The sequence below is a fragment of the Miscanthus floridulus genome, chromosome 10 (genome assembly GCF_019320115.1).
Source record: "Miscanthus floridulus cultivar M001 chromosome 10, ASM1932011v1, whole genome shotgun sequence".
Lineage (NCBI taxonomy): Eukaryota > Viridiplantae > Streptophyta > Magnoliopsida > Poales > Poaceae > Miscanthus > Miscanthus floridulus.
In genome coordinates this window covers 65,762,436-65,784,005 of record NC_089589.1, presented here as the reverse complement: position 1 = coordinate 65,784,005, position 21,570 = coordinate 65,762,436, and the positions used below count along the sequence as shown (strand labels likewise).

The following is a 21,570-nucleotide window of genomic DNA, read 5'->3' as shown; positions in this document are numbered from 1 at the left end:
AAAAAAACATACATCATGAAAATATTTCCTAGGCCTTGTTCACTTTGCAAATTTTTTTAACACGATGAATAGTACCACTTTCGTCTTATTTGATAAATATTATCCAATCATGGACCAACTAGGCTCAAAAGATTCATCTCGTGATTTCCAACTAAACTATGTAATTAGTTATTTTTTACCTACATTTAATACTACATACAAGTGGCTAAAAATTGATGTGATGGAGAGAGTGAAAAAACTTAAAATTTAAATGGCATCTAAACAAGGCCCTAATTGGACGGGGTAGAGCATATAAACATTGGAATCGCATCTTCCATTGTCTTCCGATTGATGTCGACATGCGAACTGACAAGATAGTGGTAGTGTAGCTGGAGCGCAACTCAGTAGCTGTCTGAAAAAAACTGAGGCCTTGTTTAGTTGGATGAAATTTGGAAATTTGGTTACAGTAGAATTTTCGTTTTTATTTGTTAATTATTATTCAATTATGGACTAATTAGGCTCATAATGTTCATCTCGCGATTTCTAATCAAACTGTGCAATTAGTTTTTTTTTCGTCTATATTTAATGCTCCATACACGTATCGCAAGATTTAATGTGATAACAACTGTAGCACTTTTTTGGGAAAATTTTTGAAACCTGAAAATACACGTCCGTTTCATTTCATCGAGGAGATGGGACTGATGGAGACAGGCCAACGGAGGTCAGAGGATACCATGGACCAACGTCCAACGGCTCTGCATATTAGCTCGGCGACACGCAGATCCTGATCGAAAAGGAATTAGAAAGAACGTACATACAGACTCTGTAGCTGTTCATTCCAATGAGATATGAGAAGCTGATGTTCAGATACATACAGACTCTGTAAAGAACATACTAGTATCCCATGTCCAGATACATACAGACTCTGTAGCTGTTCATTCCAATGAGAAGCTGATGTTCTTTGGAGTTAGTTGACACCTTACGGATCTTTTTTTTTTGTTATTATATAAACAAAGCACTGCTCGGTTGTCCTATACGAAAATAAGATCGGCTACGTGCCTACGTTCAGTTGTGCTTGCTGCGGCAGCAAAGCAGACAGCAGCAGCGGCTGCCACCGTAATAAACAAAGCAGAGGTGAACAGGGCCCATCAGATGGTCCGTGCAGGTATTTCCAAGCGAAAAAACAAGTATTTCTGTCCTCGAGAAGGACAACTGTTTAATTTGCCTGTTTTTGGCGTGGATAAACACATGCTCTGATGCTCTAGTCAATGAGTTGTTTGATGGTCACTAGGGTACTTGGGTCTTCCAATGCTGCGCTGAGCTGTTGAAACGAGGCAGACAACGATAAACCTTGTACCTTGGAAACTGCTACAAGTGGTACATCACAGATTGAGCATTGTTTAGGGGGTGTTTGGTTCCAGGGACTATTTTTTAGTCCCTGTCACATCGGATGTTTGGACACTAATTTGGAGTATTAAATATATTTTAATTACAAAACTAATTACATAGATGGAGACTAATTTGCGAGACGAATCTATTAAGCCTAATTAGTGCATGATTTGACAATGTGGTGCTACAGTAAATATACTCTAATGATGGATTAATTAGGCTTAATAGATTCGTCTCGTAAATTAGTCTCCATCTGTGTAATTAGTTTTGTAATTAGAATATATTTAGTACTCCAAATTAGTGTCCAAACATCCGATGTGACAGGGACTAAAAATTAGTCCCTGGAACCAAACACCCCCTTAGTTCTACCCCAACTTCCAAAAAAATACTACAGTACCTGTCACATCGAATGTTTGCGGCCCGTGCATGGAGCATTAAATGTAGACGAAAAGAAAAACTAATTGCACAGTTTGGTGAGAAATTACGAGACGAACGTTTTGAGCCTAATTAATCCATGTTTGAACACTATTTACCAAATAAAAACGAACGTGCTATAGTAACCCCAAAATCCAAATTTCGCCGACTAAACGAGGGTGACTCGATCGTAGCTGTACTTTATCACAGGATGTCGGCACAGACAGCATGGGCCTCTCGTAAGCAAAACTTTAGAGCTGAAATAATCTAGCCTCGTTTCCTGTCATGGGCATCAGCACTGCTTTGAGTGCTGAGATTATAATCTAGCCTCTTTTTTTTTTGGGGGGGGGGGGGGGGGGGGGGGGGGGGTCCCTGTTAGATTCTTGCCAATCAAAAAAGTTTTGCTAAATTTTGCACCAAATAACAGCACCACTTATTGTCTCCTGGCAATTGGCATGTTCAACACAGGATCTTCTTCATACCCAAATCAGAAAAAAAAAAACTGACATAACAGTAACATCTAACAGATGCCCTCTCGTAAGCAAAACATGAGCAAGCAGTGCTGATGCACATGACAAAGAAAAAGCCTGATTTGAATCTATCCCCTTCACAACAGCAACAGCAGAATCTACATAGAAAGCAACACCACCTTCTGCGAGTTGTTCTTACTATTACCAACACCATCTCGGCACAACAAATGTGAAACTGTAACGTCGATACCCACATTAAGGGGTATTACTACAGCATCTCTAGAATGAGAATACATACACTAGTACATCGTATGTACCCCTGCTAAATGCTAACATTATCCAAGAGGGTGATGGTAATCTAGCACTTTCTGATATACTAATATATACTACCAAGTTCGATAGTTTAAATAAATACGATAAATGTAATAAAAGCGATCTGCCGAACTAGTACTGTCTGCCAGCGAAGCTCTATGTACTCCCTCTTCCATGGATAAAACAGCAATACAACATATTGTCAACAACCTTCAAATGCCCTCGGAATGAGCCACAAGGCAAGGTGAAACTCAACAATCTACATGTTGGATGATGTTACCTGGATAAGAAAGATTAATATATCGATAAGTGATAGAGGCAACAGGCATAAGAGTAGGTGATGACTTGATAGTTATCCTACCAATTTATATACTTGGCACCATCTTTGCTGTATATCCTACTCTGCAATTTTGTTATTCCGATTCCTGCAGAAGTGAAAAAAGCGCAATGAGATTTACAATCACAAATTAGCAAACTGGAAATGAACGCAGCAGGTGACACATACGCTTGGAATGAATGGATATCCTTGCGAAAGTTCTCTAGTTCCTCTGGGTTAAACCAGCCATCATCAAGCTAAGCCACATTGATAAAACAGATTAGTTAAACATTTGAAAAGGCAGTAAAAGAAGAGGTATAAAGGCAGAAACAGATGACACACCAGCTGGGTGAAATCTTCTTCCAATCTTTTGTTTTCAAGAACTTCTGCCAGTTTTTTGTTTTGTAGAAAACAGTGGATGAAATAAAGAACATAAATTCCACATTCATCCCCATTTTGCTGTGGCACCTGCAAAGTTGTTGAAGAGAGTACCATAAGAAGTCTAAGATTTAGAAGCGAACAGGGTGATAATGGGTAAGAAGATGCCAAAGGAATACCTTGGGAAACTCGAGGCGGATATTGTTTATGAACTGCTTGCTTTCTTTCCGCTCCTCAGTCTTGTAAATGTCAGCAATGAATCTACGATACCAGTACCAGAAATTAAATGCTAGTAAAATGAACATATTCTAAGCAAAATTTAGTGTGTAAAAAAAATGGTTGAGGTCATCTAAGCAAACACAAAAAAGTCCAAAACTATTTTGTTAAGGGTCAGATAATTGCGATATGATGCAGCAATGTTTGGATTTGATGTGGCTTAATCTGTGAGTTTGTTATCATACTCACATTTTTATATATACAATTCAGCCATAGCCACGGAAGGCTCACTAGTTTTCAGTTTCAGAGGTATATCATTATGGAATAATTTGCATGAGACAACAGACAACAGGAAGACATGACACCTCTTGGTCTGTTTGTAAGAAACAAAAATGGCAAAACAAAAAAGATCCAAAAGAATAGCAAAGCTGTTTTCAATATTTGAATCATGCTTCTTGAACAAACATAATGCTGCAGCCAGTAGGCATAACCACACCAAATCAAAATATCTATAATATTCTCAAACAGATATTAGACCGGCTATGTTGTATGGAGCAGAATGTTGGTCTACAAAGATTGGACATGTTCAACAACTGAGTGTTGCAGAAATGCATATGTTGCGATGGATTTGCGGTCACACAAGAATGGACCGAGTTCAGAACGATGATATACGTGATCGCCTAGAGGTAGCACCAATTGAAGAAAAGCTTGTCCAACATCGGTTGAGGTGGTTTGGCTATGTCCAAAGGAGACCTCCAGAGGCACCAGTGCATTGTGGAGTCCTAAGCCAAGCTAATAATATGAGGAGAGGTAGGAAGACCGAAATTGACATGGAGGAGGCAATAAAAAGATATTTAAAAGCTTGAGATATACCTAGAGATCTATGTTTGAATAGGAGTACTTGGAAAGCAGCTATTGAAGTACCTGAACCGTGACTTGGGGCTCTTGGTGGGTTTCAACTCTAGCCTACCCCAACTTGCTTGGGACTGAAAGGCTATGTTGTTGTTGCTGTTGTTGTATTCTCAAATAGATATTGCATTTATTATTTGGAAGTTCAGAAAGGGAGGATTAGAGGAGCATACTTTCTGATTGCTGATCGCAACCTTGTCGGATCTGTCGTATTGAGTGAGTCCAGCACTATCATCCGTGGTCCTTTCTTAATATCCGAGCAGTTTGCATCATCAAAGTGGCATAAGACAAGGAGGCTCCAGTGTCCACTGCCATAAAAAAGAAGGGTGAAAATTTGATACATATCTGGCAGTTGATTGAGTGAATACACAAGGTAATTATGAGAGTAACTCACAAACAAACAATAGGAACGAACACATATTGTCTTGAAAATATTCTCTTAGACTTTATCCATTTAAGGACATTGGGTTTATTACTCTCATGGTAATACATGTTAAACCACAAGGAATCCAAGTATGCATAAGCACTCTTCTTATCTTCATCAATGTGCTTCCAAAGATCCCTGTGCAAGAAGTTATTGCAGCAATAAGAATACAAATTTCTTCAGAAGACCAACTAACAGGAAAAGTAGAAATAACCAGCACCACATACTCCATGTATAATTCAAAAATATCAGTATTCAGCTTGTCTTGATTTGCCTCATTCCTCCTGCTAGTTCCATGGTGTGAGACTCTTCTCTGTGGGAGGTTAGCATAAAAGGAAGGTAATACACTTTTGGGTCTCCCAGATGTCTTCAATGTTGTTGTTCTACTTGTTCGAGAACGCTTGCTCTGACACTCTACAAATGGACGCACAAATTCCATCAGAACTAGAATAAGAAAAAGCCTGGGGGAAAGACCTCCCCCGGTGTTGCACTAAGACGAACTAACTCGTCTGCAGGATCAAGAAAACGGCCTGAACTCAACTACCAGGATATGTGACTAACTGCCAGGATGTGCCTGCGACACATACTTCTCAGTCAGTGGACCACATATTTCACTGCAATAGCGACGAGGGGAATTACTTTAACCCAACCCCAAGAATCCGCTCCCACAGGGACTCAAACCTGGACCTGATGGGTGCTACTAAGTCACTACAACCACTAGGCTAGTAGGCTGCAGGCCCATTCACTTAAAACTCAAATACACATGCATAATTTATTTTGTCAACCATGTTCTAAGTTTGCAGTTAGTGTTGCAAAAGTGTAGCTACCAATCCATCACTTAGCATTTACTTTGCATAATGTATAAGTGGTTCTGCCATTGGTACACCACACAGGGTTCTTAAGGTGGTATGGCAAAATGAGGCATGGCAACTCACCCCCTTACAAACTAGGTACTTTTGGGGCAACTCGACACTGTACCAGAGTGTGAAACAGCAGATCGACAGCAAATAGGAGGAGCGAAAAAACAAAGACAAAAAAAGGGGGTGGGTTGCACTGTCCCATCTGCCCAACCCCCCAACACACACATACACACACAAATTCTACTGCCCACCTGAATCTTTCCCACACATATGATGAGGACATCAACACCAACGATACATCGACGCCGTACCAGTTTTTGGTCCTATTACTCGCGCCCGTGCTCGTCAACTTAATCATCAAGTAAGTTCACTCTTCAGTTCCTGTCCATCATATTTAGACCATGGAGACGCGTGCACTCTTGTTTTGGTTAGGAACCAGAGAGAGGACCGAAAGGGAAAAGGATTCGCGCAGGCTGGATTCGGACTCCAGGACAGCTCCAACTTGTGATGGTCACCATGGTCGCATACGAACTCAGATTGGGGCGTTCAAGTACTTCATGGAATCCTTATGAAGTCTATTTTCACATTGATCTGGAATCAAGTCCATATTTGTTCTGAGGCAGCCGCAATGACAGAATTATTACCGAGAGGTTTTCTGTCCAAAGGTGCTGCGTCGCCTTAGTTTGGCCCAATGGGCCGTGTATCAAGTCGGGTCCATTAGGGACGCGTCCTAGGGTTGGAGCACGACCCCAACACCCTGGTGGTCGTCCCTCCACCTTCATATACCCCTTAGCCGCCACCAAGAACAGTTGGGTTTTGTTTAGATCAAGCTTAGCTCTCGCTACTTGCTTGTAAGCGCGCCGGAACCCCACCTTATTTGAGATTGAGTTTGAAAACCTTCATCTTCATCTAGTAAATTCAGTCCTTGTTATACTTGTTCTTGCTAGTTCTTTGATTGCTTGCAGAACGAGTGCCCTAGTGGCCGGGTGACGCGCTCCACAAGATCGCGGCAGCCATTGGAGGTGGTGTATCGGTTGCTAAGGCGCAGCTTGGAAGGCTGTAGTCGGGCCGTGAACGTCGTCTCCATCCACCAATCGAGTTATCCCACGTCCTCTCATCGAAAGTTCGGGATTCAACCCTAGCGGGTTCATACCAACATAGTTCCAAGTTCATGGAGCATGCTCCTAGACTTGATTTGTGCCTCTCCCCTTGTTCTCATCTGCAGGGCCGTGTTCCTATCATTTGCACTCCTCCCATTGTTGACCTGCGAGTACCTGCTCCACCTCACTTCACTGCCCCCTCAGATACAATGCCACTGCAGCTTCATGATCTGCTGCTGGCAGCTGACTGAACAGTGTGCTGCAAGACCCACTGGCACCTGATCTGATTGGTATGGCAGATCCATGGGTGCGGTCAGGGGCGGATCTGCCAGGGGGGCTGCTGGGGCTCAAGCCCCCCCTACCCTGGCAACTCCATTGGAGCCCTCCTTAGCCCCCCATGAATTTTTCAGCCATTAACAACAGGGAAGAAGGTGCTGGAGTGCTCCCGACGGAGGTTGAAGATGAGTTTCGAGTTGAAGATGAGTTCCCAGCCCCCCCCCCTAAATGTATTTTCTAGATCCGCCACTGGGTGCGGTCGCTGATTGGCATTGCTGGCTGTTTTCTTCCTCTTTATACTTCTGTCCCCTCCCTGTCTCCATCTCAGATCCCCTTAAGTGCTTTGTCACCTAAGTGAAACCTTAAGCAATAAATTTCGAACCACAAGCAATAAATTTGCTTTCTCAACTGTTTTGTTAGTCTTTAGGAAACAGCCAAGAGAAAATAAGATGGCATCAAGCCAAAAGGCAAACAAGGCATCATGTTTAGGCAGATTACTGAAGGCCTCTAACAGATCAAGTTATTCAGAGATAATGGTAAAACTCTGGTTTGAAATCAAGGAAAACAACTAATCCTTTCTTTTGGCATTCTACTTTTGCTCCAGGATTTATTTCTTGTTTCATCTTTGCAACCTTGCATTACAAGAGTGCTATCCATACTTGTCAATTCCATTCTGGGGGCCATTCCTGTTGGCCACTGGTATGTGTAGAGAATTAGATGTAGAGAATTAGGGGAACACCTCACACCCAATTAGGGGGGTTGACTTTCATATATATAACATGTCAGTACCAGATCATGCTGGAGTATCTAGAAATTAATATACAAACTGATAATAAACCAATCAATAATACAATACAACCTACTCCATCTGCCCTGAAAAGAATACAATTCAAGCATAGTACCAAGTCAATCAATCAAATCAAACCATATAAAAGTATTAACATTTATGATACTTGATAAGTATCATTGGATTCGTCATGGTATGTATTTTCATAGTATACCTGTTAGAGATATGCATTCACACAACACTCTTCTCCCTATCTATGCATAAATGCATGCACACGTGCCGCCTGGGTTCTCCCCATCGGTGTGCCACCAGGGGTCTCCCCCTGTGTGTGTGTTCAAACTTAGGCCTTTATACATTGCTATATATATTTGTAACCCACAAGGTTGCAATAGGCCAGCCCAAGAACACTTTATGGCTTGTGCTGCATCCAAATTAGGGGAATCGGTAATTTAGCCACCTTTCTTGAATGTGCTAAAAAAAATGAGGAACCAATAAACTAACAGGCAGCAATTACACCCTTAGAATAAAGGACAGGCAACTAACTGTGAAAACTAATATCCTCGAACTTCACTGTTACACCAAGTAGGGCCTAATTTTCCAAAAGAAAAGGGAGTTGAAAAGGAAAAAAAACACAGGGTAGATGACCAAATCTTGTAAGCTATTATACCAAGATATAAAAGGAAACAAACTATGAACTCAAACTTAATGTTTTAATTCTTAATAGCTGTGAGAGGTAACTGCGGCCTGAGGGTGCTTAGTCCTTGATGGTCTATTTTGATTATGTGACCATGCTGCGGCAAATTATGTGGTACATGTACTATAAAGCAGGCACATTTAGGGGTGCAAGATGCATGGAAACTGTAAGCAACACATTAAAACAACAGCAGCAGTGATGCTCTGTCCACTAAATGATTAACATATACAAGCACCAGATGACAAAATTGAACCATACACCGAATGATTAGCACGATTCCACAATGTCCAATCATGACAAGAACAAATGCTGCTGAGAGGCAAGGTGCAGAAATGAACCTTTATAAAAAGATTATGCAAGCTGTACCCACTTTATCGACTTCGATTTAGAGCAAGAGATACTGAAAAGGCAGCAAGCAGCACCACACATGATTTGCACTAAATCCTCTCCTTTTTACACTAGGGGTGGAACTAGACCATTTTGGTGTTGTCACTTGACAGGAATGAATTTTTAAAATCCAAGTCTAATGTGTTGTTGACCTAAGACAAAACAAAGACTAATGATCACATTTTAAACACCAGATACACTGATGATTATCACTCTAAATCCACCCCTGTTTTAGACAATAATTAAAAGAAAGATCGACAACAGCACATATATAGGATTACAGGTTCTGTATAAGAGAGTATGGAGGCACACCCAGGAACCCTGTACATTTCCAGAAGACCGACCATGACGCAATAATCTGTTCCAGACATACAGCAACGCCCGGAGAGGATGTAGCCCAAAATCTGAGGCGAAATACACCTACGAACCCTCTCAATTTCTGCCAATCTAAAGAAGAAGCCAGCATTCACTCCTAAACCCGCACAGAGCAATGAATCAGGCACCAGACAACCAACAGACAATCCAAAGCGCAGCGCAGCCGTGCAGCAGCCAACCCAACCACACCTCCACCGCGCCAGCACATCAAGAAGAGCACCCCGAGCGTCACAGCACATGGCCCGAAACAGCGCAGCACAGCGGAGGGAAAGGGAAGATTTTGGGGGGGCGGGGTGGCGGAACGCCTCACCGTGTTCGGCGTCGCTGTCGAGGTCGATGAGCTCCTGCCCCTTGTCGCGCCCGCGGCGGGGCATGGCTGCCTGCTCCCACCCGCTCGCCGCCAGGGAAATGGCGATCGCCTTCTCTAGGGTTTGGCCCGGCGGATTTGGTTGGGGGGTGGCAAGGCGAGGAGCGGAGGAGGGAGATCAAAAATTTTGGGGAGAAGCGGGTTTTGCCTTTGCAGTTTGCTTTCGTCTTCCTTCCCCCACCGCACCTGCCTTTTCTGTGCAAGGACAGGGGGAGCGGTAGTGATTCGACACGTGGACGAACCAGATTTCACTCGGGTTTGGCGGGCGCGCGGGGCAGGCCGTTGGATCTTTATCCAGGACTGTTTTCTTCCTCATTATATTTCTGCCCCCACCCCTCCCCTGGCTCCCTCTCAGCTCCCCTTAAGGCCTTAAGTGCTATGTCACTTAAGTGAAACCTTAATAAACACCATGGAGCCACAAGCAATAAATTTTCTTTCTCAATTGTTTTGTTACTCTTTAGGAAACGGCCAAGAGAAAATAAGATGGCTAAGCATCAAGCCAAACAAGGCATCATGTTTAGGCAGATTACTGAAGGCCTCTAACGGATCAAGTTATTCAGAGATAATGGTAAAACTCTGGTTTGAAATCAGGAAAACAGCCCAACCTTTCTTTTGGCATTCTACTGCTCCAGGGTTTATTTCTTGTTTCATCTTTGCAATCTTCCATTATAAGAGTGATAACCATACTTAATTCACAAAAAAAAGAGTGATAACCATACTTGTCAATTCCATTCTATGGGGCCATTCCTGTTGGCCACTAGTATGGTACATCATACATGTCAGTAGCAGATCATGCTGGAGTATCTAGAAATTAATATACAAACCGATAATAAACTAATCAATAATACAATACAACCTACTCCATCCGCCCCGAAAAGAATACAATGCAAGCATAGTACCAAGTCAATCAATCAAACTATATAGAAATATTAACATTTATGATACTCGATAAGCACCATTGGATTCGTCATGGAATGCATTTTCATAGTATATAGAGATATCCATTCATACAAAACTCTTCTCCCTATCCATGCATAAATGTATGCACCACGTGCCGCCTGGGTTCTCCCCGTCGGCATGCCACCTGGGGTCCCCCTGTGTGTGTTCACACTTAGGCCTTTATACATTGCTATATATATTTGTAACCCACAAGGTTGCATTAGACCAGCCCAAGAACACTTTATGGCTTGTGCCGTGAAAGGATTAAGATGCTCAAAAGGGGGTGAATTGGATTAATTCTAAATTTTTTTTTAATAAATAAATTCTACAGTTAGCCTAATTAACCCCTTATGCCTAGAAAGTGTTTCTATTTATCTAATGCACAAAAGTTTAGCACCCTAAGTTCCAATCCTACTCTAGCATGGCAATTTTAGGAATGTAAATGACAAGAATTGAATTGCTCAAAGTAAAGAGAGAAGGAGAAACATGGCAATGTTTTGCCGAGATATCAGAGAGTCGTCACTCCCCGGTAGTCCTCGTTGGAGCACCCGTGCAAGGGTGTAGCTCCCCCTTGATCCGTGCAAAGATCAAGTGCTCTCTACTGGTTGATTCTTCGACACTCCGTCGCGGTGAATCACCCACAACCACTCACAACTTGAGTTGGGTAATCCACAAGCTCTCCGGATGATCACCAAGCTCCCAATCACCACCAAGCCGTCTAGGTGATGGCGATCACTAAGAGTAACAAGCACGAACTCTCACTTGACCACGACAAGCCTAATGAGAAGGGTGGATGCACACTTTACTACTCTTGATCTCACTAATGAGGGCTCTCTTTGGAATTCTCAAATCTCAATCACCTCACTAGGACCTTGCTCTTCTTGGCACTCTCAAAGGTGTTTCTCAGCTGTTGGAATGAGTAAAAAGTATCTCCACACACGAGTGGAGGAAGTATTTATAACATGGGCTGAAAAACGAACCGTCATGTGCCTCTGCGGGGTGACCGGACGCTCCGGTCATATTGACCGGACGCGCCGATCAATTCACCCCGAACTCCAGTGTTTACAGTGTGACCGGATGCGTCCGATCACGATTTCCCCTCTCTGGAACCTTACTGGAGTCGACCGGACGCTGGCCCTCAGCGTCCGGTCACTTGACCTCTCAGCGTCCGGTCACACCATACGAAAATATCTCGGTCAAATGAACTGACCAGACCCTGAGTCAGCGTCCGGTCACACCGGAGCCACCGTCCGGTCAGTATTTGACCCTCCATTTACTTCCAACTCTCGATCATTCGTGAATGAAGTTTGCTCCATTTAATCTAAGGGCTATTTTGGAGCTACCTAGTGCTAGTCTTAGCAAATGTGCACCACACCTAACCCACTAGACTCACCTAGGTCAAGCTACCCGTCCATACCCCCCTTAATAGTACGGCCAAAGGAAAAACAAAGTTCTAAACTACTCTAAGTGTCTCTTCAACTCCAATCGACACTTAAAACTAGTCCATCCTTAACCTTGTCGTTTATCCTTTGAAAACCAAAACGATTTCCATCGTAGGGGCATAACCACCATGATAGCCCAATCGATCTTCATTACCATGACCTAACTTAATTGTCTCTACAAAACACATGTTAGTCATAGTAATCATGTATTGTTATTAATCATCGAAACCCAACTAGGGGTCTAGATGCTTTCAATCTCTCCCTTTTTGGTGATTGATGACAATACTACCTCGAGTATGTGAAAGAGTTGAGGTTTTTGACACGCTTGGTTTATATAAGCTTTTGGCAATAAGAACAAAAGTGTTAGGCAAGCTTATATGACCCAAGCCAACATGATGTACTCAAAAGATATGAAATAAGCATGAGTACAAGTAACAAAGCTCATTTGCATCAGAGTAAAACACGGAAGCAAGAGCAAATGAGCTTAGCACAAATGATATGACATATAAATAATTCAAAGTAGAGAGCACACATGTCATATATCACGATTACGTAGATATCACTATCACATAGACATAGTTTGATGCATAAAAGAAAACACACAAATGCATAATAGTGTATCACACATAAAACTCCAAATGTAATAGACAATTAAAGTAAACTAAGCTCCTCCTAAGTCACTCCCCCTAAGTCTAGCATACTCGAACCCTCTCCCCCTTTGGCGTCAAACACCAAAACCTAAGGGTCGGTCGGCGGGGCTGCAGAGGATGAGTCAGGCACTGAGGTACAAGGAGCAAGCTGAAACTGGGTGCCATCATCATCGGAACCAGAGCTCTGAGCTGTCTGACCCTCTGTAGATGGAAGCGACGCTGAAGCGGTCTAGGTCAGATCAACAACTGGAGCTGCTATAGACTATGCAGGTATGACTGGTGCAGTTGGCTCTGATGATGCCACTGATGAAGGGAGCGTCTCTGTAGTCCTGGTAATAGGTGCAACTATAGAAGGACCTAGGACATGCAAATATGGCAGAGTAGGCTGCCCTGTCAACTCACTGAAGGAAGCACCAAGGCTCCTAGACACTATAGTCTCTGGCACTAGCAGCGAGGAAGTCTGAGCCGGTGTGAAGCTCGTCTAAAGAGGTGTGAATTGTGGGGCTAACACGGGCGAAGCAAACCACTGAGACACCTGCTCTATAGGTGAAGCAAACTGTGCTAGTGGCTGTCCCTGACTCTGAAGCCCACTAGGCTATAAAGCTAGAGTCATAGAAGTGGTGGCAGGCTGACCAAGCTGTGGTGAAGACTGTGGCGGTGGAACCCCAATAGCTGTCATTACATGCTGCATAAATCCAAGGAGCTGCTGCTGCATGAGGAGCTGCTGCTGATGCATGGCCTGCTGCTGCTATATGGCCTACTGCTATCGCTGAAACTCATCCTGTCGAGTCTGGAACTGTGCAAACGTGGCAGTGGTCTCCTAAGCCTGGCGAACCTGATCCTGCCTCATCCGCTCAAGTATGGCAAGTAGAGCGAGATCTGTCTGCGGTGTAGGTGGAGCTGAACTAGAGCTACCGGCCTCATGGTCATGTCGTCGAGGAGGCATCTAAGGTATCTCACGGTAGTCCTCATCTGAGCTGTCACTGGGGTCACTCGCGACCATCCCCTCCTGCTGAGTATCCAACTGCTCCTCCTCTATAGCTGTTATGCCCCTGATAGTAGCATCCTGCTGGGCTATAGTCTCTGGCACCTCTAGACGACGGCTCGGCTGGCTAGGTGCAGTCAGTGTACTATGACAGATCATCTGAGTCAGGTTATATGCAGGAAACTCTGTCATAGCACCATTGTACTTAGCTATCATCTCAGGCGGCCTCACTATAACTGCCCTATGAATAAGAAACATGATCTAGTGGGCATAGGGCAACTGTCGGTGATCTCTGAACCCCTCAACAATAGTGTCATCCATCTCTGATAGAAGGAGATCCTAAATATCAAACAATGTCTGCTGCATCAAACAGTTCAGTAGCCACAACTGGATACGAGTCAAGCCCTCGTGATACCCTATCCTCAGAAGCAGTGTCCTCCTCATGATGGCATCAAGCACTCTAGCAGTGGGAGTAAGATCACTGGGTGTCCTGCTAGACCCCTCGCCGAATGGCTCTGTGAAGCAGTGGCGGACTAGATCAGTAGGGGTCACCATCCTACCATGAGGACATCTGGGGGGCATTGTCTGTCCATAGCAAACCTCATGTAGCCGGACTGGCTACTCCTAAAGTCTAAGTATCTCTCTGACCCTAGTGCTCGTCAGCCTATAATCTCTGCCACTAAATGCAAAGTGTATGAATCTGTGATGTGGGTCAATCCAGAGAGAAGCATAGAACTAACGGACTCAAGATGGAATATACAATCCAGTCCGTCCAAGTAAGTCTATCAACCCTGGCAGGTAAGAAAGGTAGGGGCGAATGTGCTCTCCAGCCGCTGCAACAATAGACTCTATGTTGCACACCCTCTAAGATCTTAAAACAGCTCCACTTTTAAGATATGTATTATAGAAATCCTCCTACAGTGGTGTGTAGAAGCCCTCTGATGCACGCTCATCTCGCCTCGACGGAAACCACTGCTCAAACTCCACAAATCTAAGCTGCTGCACCTGCTTGGCCGTGGTGGCCCTTAGATCTAGATGAGTCACTAGAGGTGAACCTTGTGGTCTGGGCGGTGGACGAGAACCCCTCCGCTGTGTATCTACCCTCGGTGTGACTAGAGCATGAGTACGACCAGAGCGGCAAAGCTGTGGCTAAGGTGCCTGCTCTATCTCTTATGCCTGTTGTTCCTCCTGAGTCTGCTCTATTGCCTGTGGCTCCTACTGAGACTCCCCCTAAGGCTAACTCTCATCAATGGCAACACGCCGTCCTCCAATCATAAGAGTCCCAGGTGGACCACCATGAAGGCACTCAACCTGCTCAAGTGTAGCCCTCACTTCTGGTGAAAGCTGGTCTACAATCTAGACTCCACTACAAGCACCTCCTCTCTCGACACACTCTACAGCCTCTGCAACTATGGTTGCTCTAGCTGTATATGCATCTAGATACTTGCACTTCTTTGTTGGCAGCTTCTTTGTCGCCTTGCCTTTTGGATCGGCAGGCAAGCGAGGCAGACGCCTCAGATCCTTATCTCCGGGACCACCTCCAACATTCTTGACGTGAACCATCAGTTGGATCTGAAAAGAACAAATGTCGCTGACAAGACACAACTGCCAACTATCACTTCCAAGGCTTGGTCTCGATCCGTACTCATGAGCTTGGCCCCGAGTTGACTGACAACTACAAGTATGACCTCAACGGCACCGACTCGCTGCATGATAGAATAGATATGATATACAAATAATTTTAATTATCCATCTAGAGATATGAAACCCTAATAGAGCAAGCAATTGGGTATGAAATTGAATCAAAGGCTTGCTACCCGACGAATCGGCGAAACGACGAGAAGAGGAACGGATCGGGGAACCATCGGATCGACAATGCAATGATGAATCGAACGGCTAGGGTTTGTGAAGCACTGGAGCCAGGGCACAGCGGCACAAGGGCGGCAGTGGCGTGGGAGCACTGGCGCTGGAGCGTGGGGCTCAGCCATAAGAGCTTGGGGGCAGAGCTGGGTAGCTCAGCGGCGGCGCGTGGAGGCGGCGATGATGGCACGTGGAGGCAGCGACGGCACGTGGAGGTAGCTTGGGTGCGAGGGTAGTGGCGGCGGCGCGCGGAGGCAGTGGTGGCGGCGTGTGGAGGCAGCGGCGGCAGCGATGTCGGCCGGTGGCTAGGTCAAAAAACATCGACGCGCGACTTATATGGGGGTCCCCCGCTGAGTAGAAAAGGAAAAGGAGAAAGAATCCAGATCTCGCACGTTTTCTACTGACCAGACGCTCCGGTGGCAGCGACCGGACGCTACCACCCAGCGTTCGGTCGATTCCAGTAAGGTCCAAAACCCTTGGAATCACGACCGGACGCATCCGGTGGACACCGATCGGACGCAATTAGAGTCCGATGCAAGCAGTCTTCATCGTCTTTGATCGACCAGACGCAGAGTCACCATCTGACCAGACGCTGGGAGAACACTATTCTAGCATCCGGTCAGTCCTTCACAGCAAGTTCACCTCCTATGAACTGACCGGACGCTGGACCTCAGAGTGGTGCAACGTCCGGTCACTCTTTTTCCAGTGAGTCTTCAAAGTCCTTCGTGCTGCCTGTTCCCACTCAAGTCCCAACTCTAATAAGATCCAAATAAACACCAATTAGGACTGATGTGAGTGACCTCTCTCAAACCCTCATATTTTTTCAAAAATATTTTGCCTTAGGCTATTATTCTTTTTAAGAAAATAGGCAATAAGAGGGCAATTGAAGATAAACGATAAAACAACATTCATGCATATGCAATGCAATACTTGGAGGATAAATCTAGTTGCTTGTCAAGTTTGATCCAAGGTTAAGCTTCTTCACACGCTTTACGGCTGTTATCTTAACCATGTTAGACAAGCCTTATATGCATTACCAAAAATTAAACATGTTGTTTATTACAATGCAATGCAAGGGACAACACACGCTCATTTTTTAGTAAAGTTGCTAAAAACAAGAACATTGAGCTCATTCCGCAATTTACAAAATATTGTCTCATCTAGCGGTTTAGTGAAGATATCCGCCAATTGATCCTCGGTCCTTACACCTTCTAATGATATATCATTTTTAGCAACATGATCCCTAAGAAAGTGATGGCGGATATCTATGTGCTTGGTGCGAGAGTGTTGAACCGGATTATTTACAAGTTTTACCACACTTTCATTGTCGCACAAAAGAGGTACTTTATCTAGAACTACACCATAGTCTAGTAAAGTTTGTTTCATGTAAAGTATTTGTGCACAACAAGCACCCACGGCAATGTATTCCGCTTCGGCGGTGGACAAAGCCACACTATTTTGCTTCTTGGAGGACCAAGACACAAGTGATCTACCAAGCAAATGGCACCCTTCGGATGTGCTTTTTCTATCAACTTTACAACCGGCATAATCCGAATCGGAATAGCCAACTAACTCAAATATAGCTCCTTTGGGATACCAAAAGCCAATGCTTGGTGTGTGCTTAAGATACCTAAGGATTCTTTTTATGGCAATTAAATGAGTTTCCTTAGGATTAGCTTGAAATCTTGCACACATACACACACTAAACATGATGTTAGGCCTAGATGCCATTAAATATTGCAAGCTACCAATCATGGAGCGGTAGAGAGTTTGATCAACCGTGTTACCTCCCTCATCTAGGTCGCGATATCCATTAGTTGGCATTGGTGTCTTGATTGGCTTACATTCATCCATCTTGAATCTCTTAAGAAGATCATTTGTATATTTCTCTTGAGAGATGAAAATCCCTTCTCTCATTTGTTTGATTTGAAAACCAAGAAAGAATGTAAGCTCTCCAATCATTGACATCTTGAACTCCTTTGACATCAATTCACCAAACTCTTTGCAAGAATCTTCATTTGATGATCCAAAAATGATATCATCAACATACACTTGACAAATGAAGATGTACCCATCAAACTTCTTGGTGAATAGTGTGGTGTCGACCTTTTTCGATGGTGAAGCCCTTCTCAATGAGGAAGTCCTGAAGGCGCTCATACCAAGCTCTTGGGGCTTGCTTAAGCCCATATAATGCCTTGGACAACCTATAAATATGATTATGATATCTAGGGTCTTCAAACCCTGGAGCTTGATCAACATAGATTAGTTCATTAATAAAGCCATTTAAAAATGCAATTTTCACATCCATTTGATATAGTTTCATTTCATGATGTGATGCATATGCAAGGAGGATACGAATGGCTTCTAGTCTTGCAACCGATGCAAAGGTCTCTCCAAAATCAAATCCTTCAACTTGAGAGAACCCCTTTGCAACTAGTCTTGCCTTGTTCCTCACAACTACGCCTTGATCATCTTGCTTGTTGCGAAACATCCACTTTGTTCCAATGACTCTTGCTCCTTTTGGCCGCTCTTCAAGAGTCCAAACTTCATTGCGGGTGAAGTTGTTCAACTCTTCATGGATGGCATTTATCCAATCCAGATCTTGAAGAGCTTCTTCTACCTTGGTAGGCTCATAGCAAGAGACAAAAGAGTGATGAGCAATAAATGAAGCAAGTTTTTGTGAGCGAGTCATTACACCATTTGATGGACTCCATATGATGAGATCTTGTAGATGATCTTGTAGTAGAGGTGTATTTCTTCTATTGGCCACTTGAGGAGGAGGTTGTGGAGCATCAACATCTTGTGCTTGTGCCACCATTTGATCATGAGAGACATGGGTGTCTTCATTTTCTACTCTCCCATCTTTATCATCATCTTGTGGCACACTTGATGAAGAAGGTGGATCAATCACTTGTACATCATCTTCATCATCCTTAGGCTTGATGTCTCCAACCGGAATGTTCTTCATAGCCTCCCTCAATGGTTCATCACCTACACCATCAAGATTCTCATATGCTCCTTGGGAGCCGTCAGATTCATCAAATTCCACATCATATGTTTTTTCAACCAAGCCGGTGGCATGATTAAATACTCTATATGCTTTGGACTTTGATGAGTAACCAACAAGAAAGCCAATATCACAATGTATCACAATGTCTTTGAAACTTCCCTAGGTATTGCCTCTTCTTATAGATATAGCATTTGCAACCAAACACCCTAAAGAAGGAGATGTCCGGCTTCTTCCCATTGAGCAACTCATAAGGTGTCTTGCCAAGGAACTTTTGAAGGAATAGGCAGTTGGATGCATAGCATGCGGTGTTGATAGCTTCCGCCCATAGATCTTCGGGGGTGTTGTACTCATCAAGCATTGTTCTTGTAAGAGTGATCAAAGTCCGGTTCTTTCTCTCAACTACACCATTTTGTTGAGGAGTATATGTTGCGGAGACCTCATGTTTGATTCCAACTTCATCACAATAGGCTTCTATGTTTGTGTTGTCAAATTCCTTCCCATTGTCACTTCTTATCTTCTTGAGCTTCACTTCAAATTTATTTTGTGCTCTCTTGGCAAACTTCTTGAAGCAAGATGCAACTTCGGATTTGTCATGAAGGAAGAATACCCATGTATATCTTGAATAGTCATCAACAATCACAAGACAATAAAGATTTCCTCCCAAACTCTTGTATGTTGTTGGTCCAAATAAGTCCATGTGAAGAAGTTCTAGCACTCTTGTGATTGACATAAAAGCTTTGGTTGGATGAGTATTTGCAACTTGCTTGCCGGCTTGACATGCACTACAAAGCTTGTCCTTCTCAAACTTTACATCCTTCAACCCTCTCACCAAATCATTCTTCATTAGCTTCTTGAGTGAGCTCATCCCAACATGAGCAAGTCTTCTATGCCATAGCCACCCAAGTGTTGTTTTGGTGAATAGGCAAGTCTTTAAATTTGCATCTTTAGAGGTGAAGTCCACTAGATATAGGTTGTTGTATCTAAATCCTTTGAATATTACTTGATCATCATCCTTCTTAGATACAACAACTTCCTTCTCGGTGAACAAGCATTGGAAGCCAAGATCACACAATTGTCCAACGGATAGCAAGTTGAAGCTCAATGAAGCAACATATAGCACATTTGATATAGAATGATCATTTGATATTGCTACTTTGCCCAATCCTTTAACTTGGCCCTTTGAGTTATCTCCAAATATGATTCTTTCTTGTCCATCTACTTCTTCATCTAGTGAGGTGAACATACGAGGATCACCGGTCATATGTTGTGTGCAACCACTATCAATAACCTAATGACTTCCACCAGTCTTGTAGTTCACCTACACATAAGAGATCAAGCTTTAGGAACCCAAACTTGTTGAGGGCCCTTCACCTTCTCAACAAGTGACTTAGCAACCCAAATTTTCTTAGGCCTATTCTTATTGGGGTCCTAAGAACATGACTTTCATCTTTCCACTAGAGTCCTTTCTAAGCATGTAGTGAGCATTGAAGGCAAAAGGTCTAGTATGCTTGGGCAAGGGTTGTGGTGGTGGAGTTTGGCACTCATGAGCAAAGTGGCCTTCTTGTCCACACTCAAAACACTTCTTTGGCTTTGGCTTTTGTTATTGTTGAGCTTGAGCCTTCTTTTCTTTGTTTGCCATGTACCCAATGCCACTTCTATCCATCTTTGTGACGGTGTTCATTAGTAGCTCACTTTGAAGATACTTGCCTCTAATAAACTTGCTCAATCCAATCTTGAGATGCTCTTTCTCCAACTTAAGCTTCTTGTTTTCTTCCTTGAGAGCATCATTGTTCTTCTCTTCCTTGAGCTTTTTGTTTTCTTCTTTTAGCTTCTCATTCTCAAGAATCAAATCACCATCATGATCAAAAGTTTCTAGCACAATGGTGTTGTGGCTTTTGATCTCTTCAAGATCTTTCTTGAGCTTTGCATTGTCATTCTTGAGCTTGACAAACTCATCATAATCATTGGCCTCAACCACTTGCTTGCCCTTGCTACTAGAACTTTGCTCAATGCTCTCAATGATCAAATCATCACATGATGTAGCTATATCAATCTTAACACCATCATTAGTAGCATCATGTGGCTCATTGGATAAAAATTCTTGAGCAATGACAAGATTATCATGATTAATCTTAAGAGTGGTGTATTCTTCTTTTAGCTTGTTGTGACTAGTGATGAGCTCTTTGTTCACCCACTCAAGTTTATCATGTTTATCTTTAAGCTCTTTCTTAGAAGATTTGAGCTCATTGAGTTTGGATGATATAGCATCATTTGCTTCTCTAAGCTCAACACTAGCCTTTTTGGCTATATCATATTTTGCTAAAAGTGCATCATTTTTAGCCTCTAGCTTTTCATTCTTAGCTCTAGTTTTTATAATGATCTTAGTGTATTGTTTTAGCAATCTAGCAAGATCATCATAGGAAGGTGATTCATATTCATCATCATCACTATCGCTATCATCATTACTAGCATATTCATCACCACTACTATCATCATCATTTGATACCTTGCGTTCACCCTTGGCCATAAGGCATAGGTGTGTAGAGGATGATGGCGGTGGTGGCGGTGAAGATGATGAGTCAATAACAATGGCGGCCACCTTCTCATTGTCACTATCATCGGATGAGCCACTAGATGAATCAATGTCTGTGAGCCAATCACCGACGATGTATGCCTTTCCACTCTTCTTCTTCTTGTGGAAGTCCTTCTTGCCATCTCTCTTCTTGTATGGATTATCTTTCTTCTTCTCATCTTCATCACTTGAGTCATCTTTCTTGCCCTTGTTCTTGTTCTTGAACTTGTCTTTCTTGGGCTTTGTGCATTGGTGAGCTAGATGACCAAGTTCTCCACAATTGTAGCAATCCATCTTGGAGATTGGCTTCCTTCTAGAGCTTGTGAAGAACTTCTTCTTCTTGCCATCGAACTTGATGCCACTCTTGTTGAGCTTCTTTAGCATCTTAGCAGTTTTCTTCACCATGAGAGCAAGACTTGCATCATCAAATTCATCATTACTTGAGATCTCATGCTCAAG

General features: G+C 43.3%; 1 protein-coding gene across 1 annotated transcript; it reads right to left on the bottom strand.

The window, feature by feature from the left end:
• Positions 1–2,259: 2,259 nt before the first annotated feature.
• LOC136484815 (probable ubiquitin-like-specific protease 2B) lies at positions 2,260–9,802 on the bottom strand. The gene is made up of 9 exons (XM_066481765.1): positions 9,597–9,802; positions 5,035–5,221; positions 4,778–4,945; positions 4,557–4,691; positions 3,438–3,519; positions 3,223–3,348; positions 3,070–3,137; positions 2,926–2,989; positions 2,260–2,844 (listed from the first exon to the last, which is right to left on the bottom strand). Exons 1-8 carry the CDS (start codon positions 9,658–9,660, stop codon positions 2,962–2,964), a joined length of 858 nt encoding a protein of 285 aa, XP_066337862.1. The 5' UTR covers positions 9,661–9,802; the 3' UTR covers positions 2,260–2,844; positions 2,926–2,961.
• Between the last annotated feature and the right edge of the window lie 11,768 nt (positions 9,803–21,570).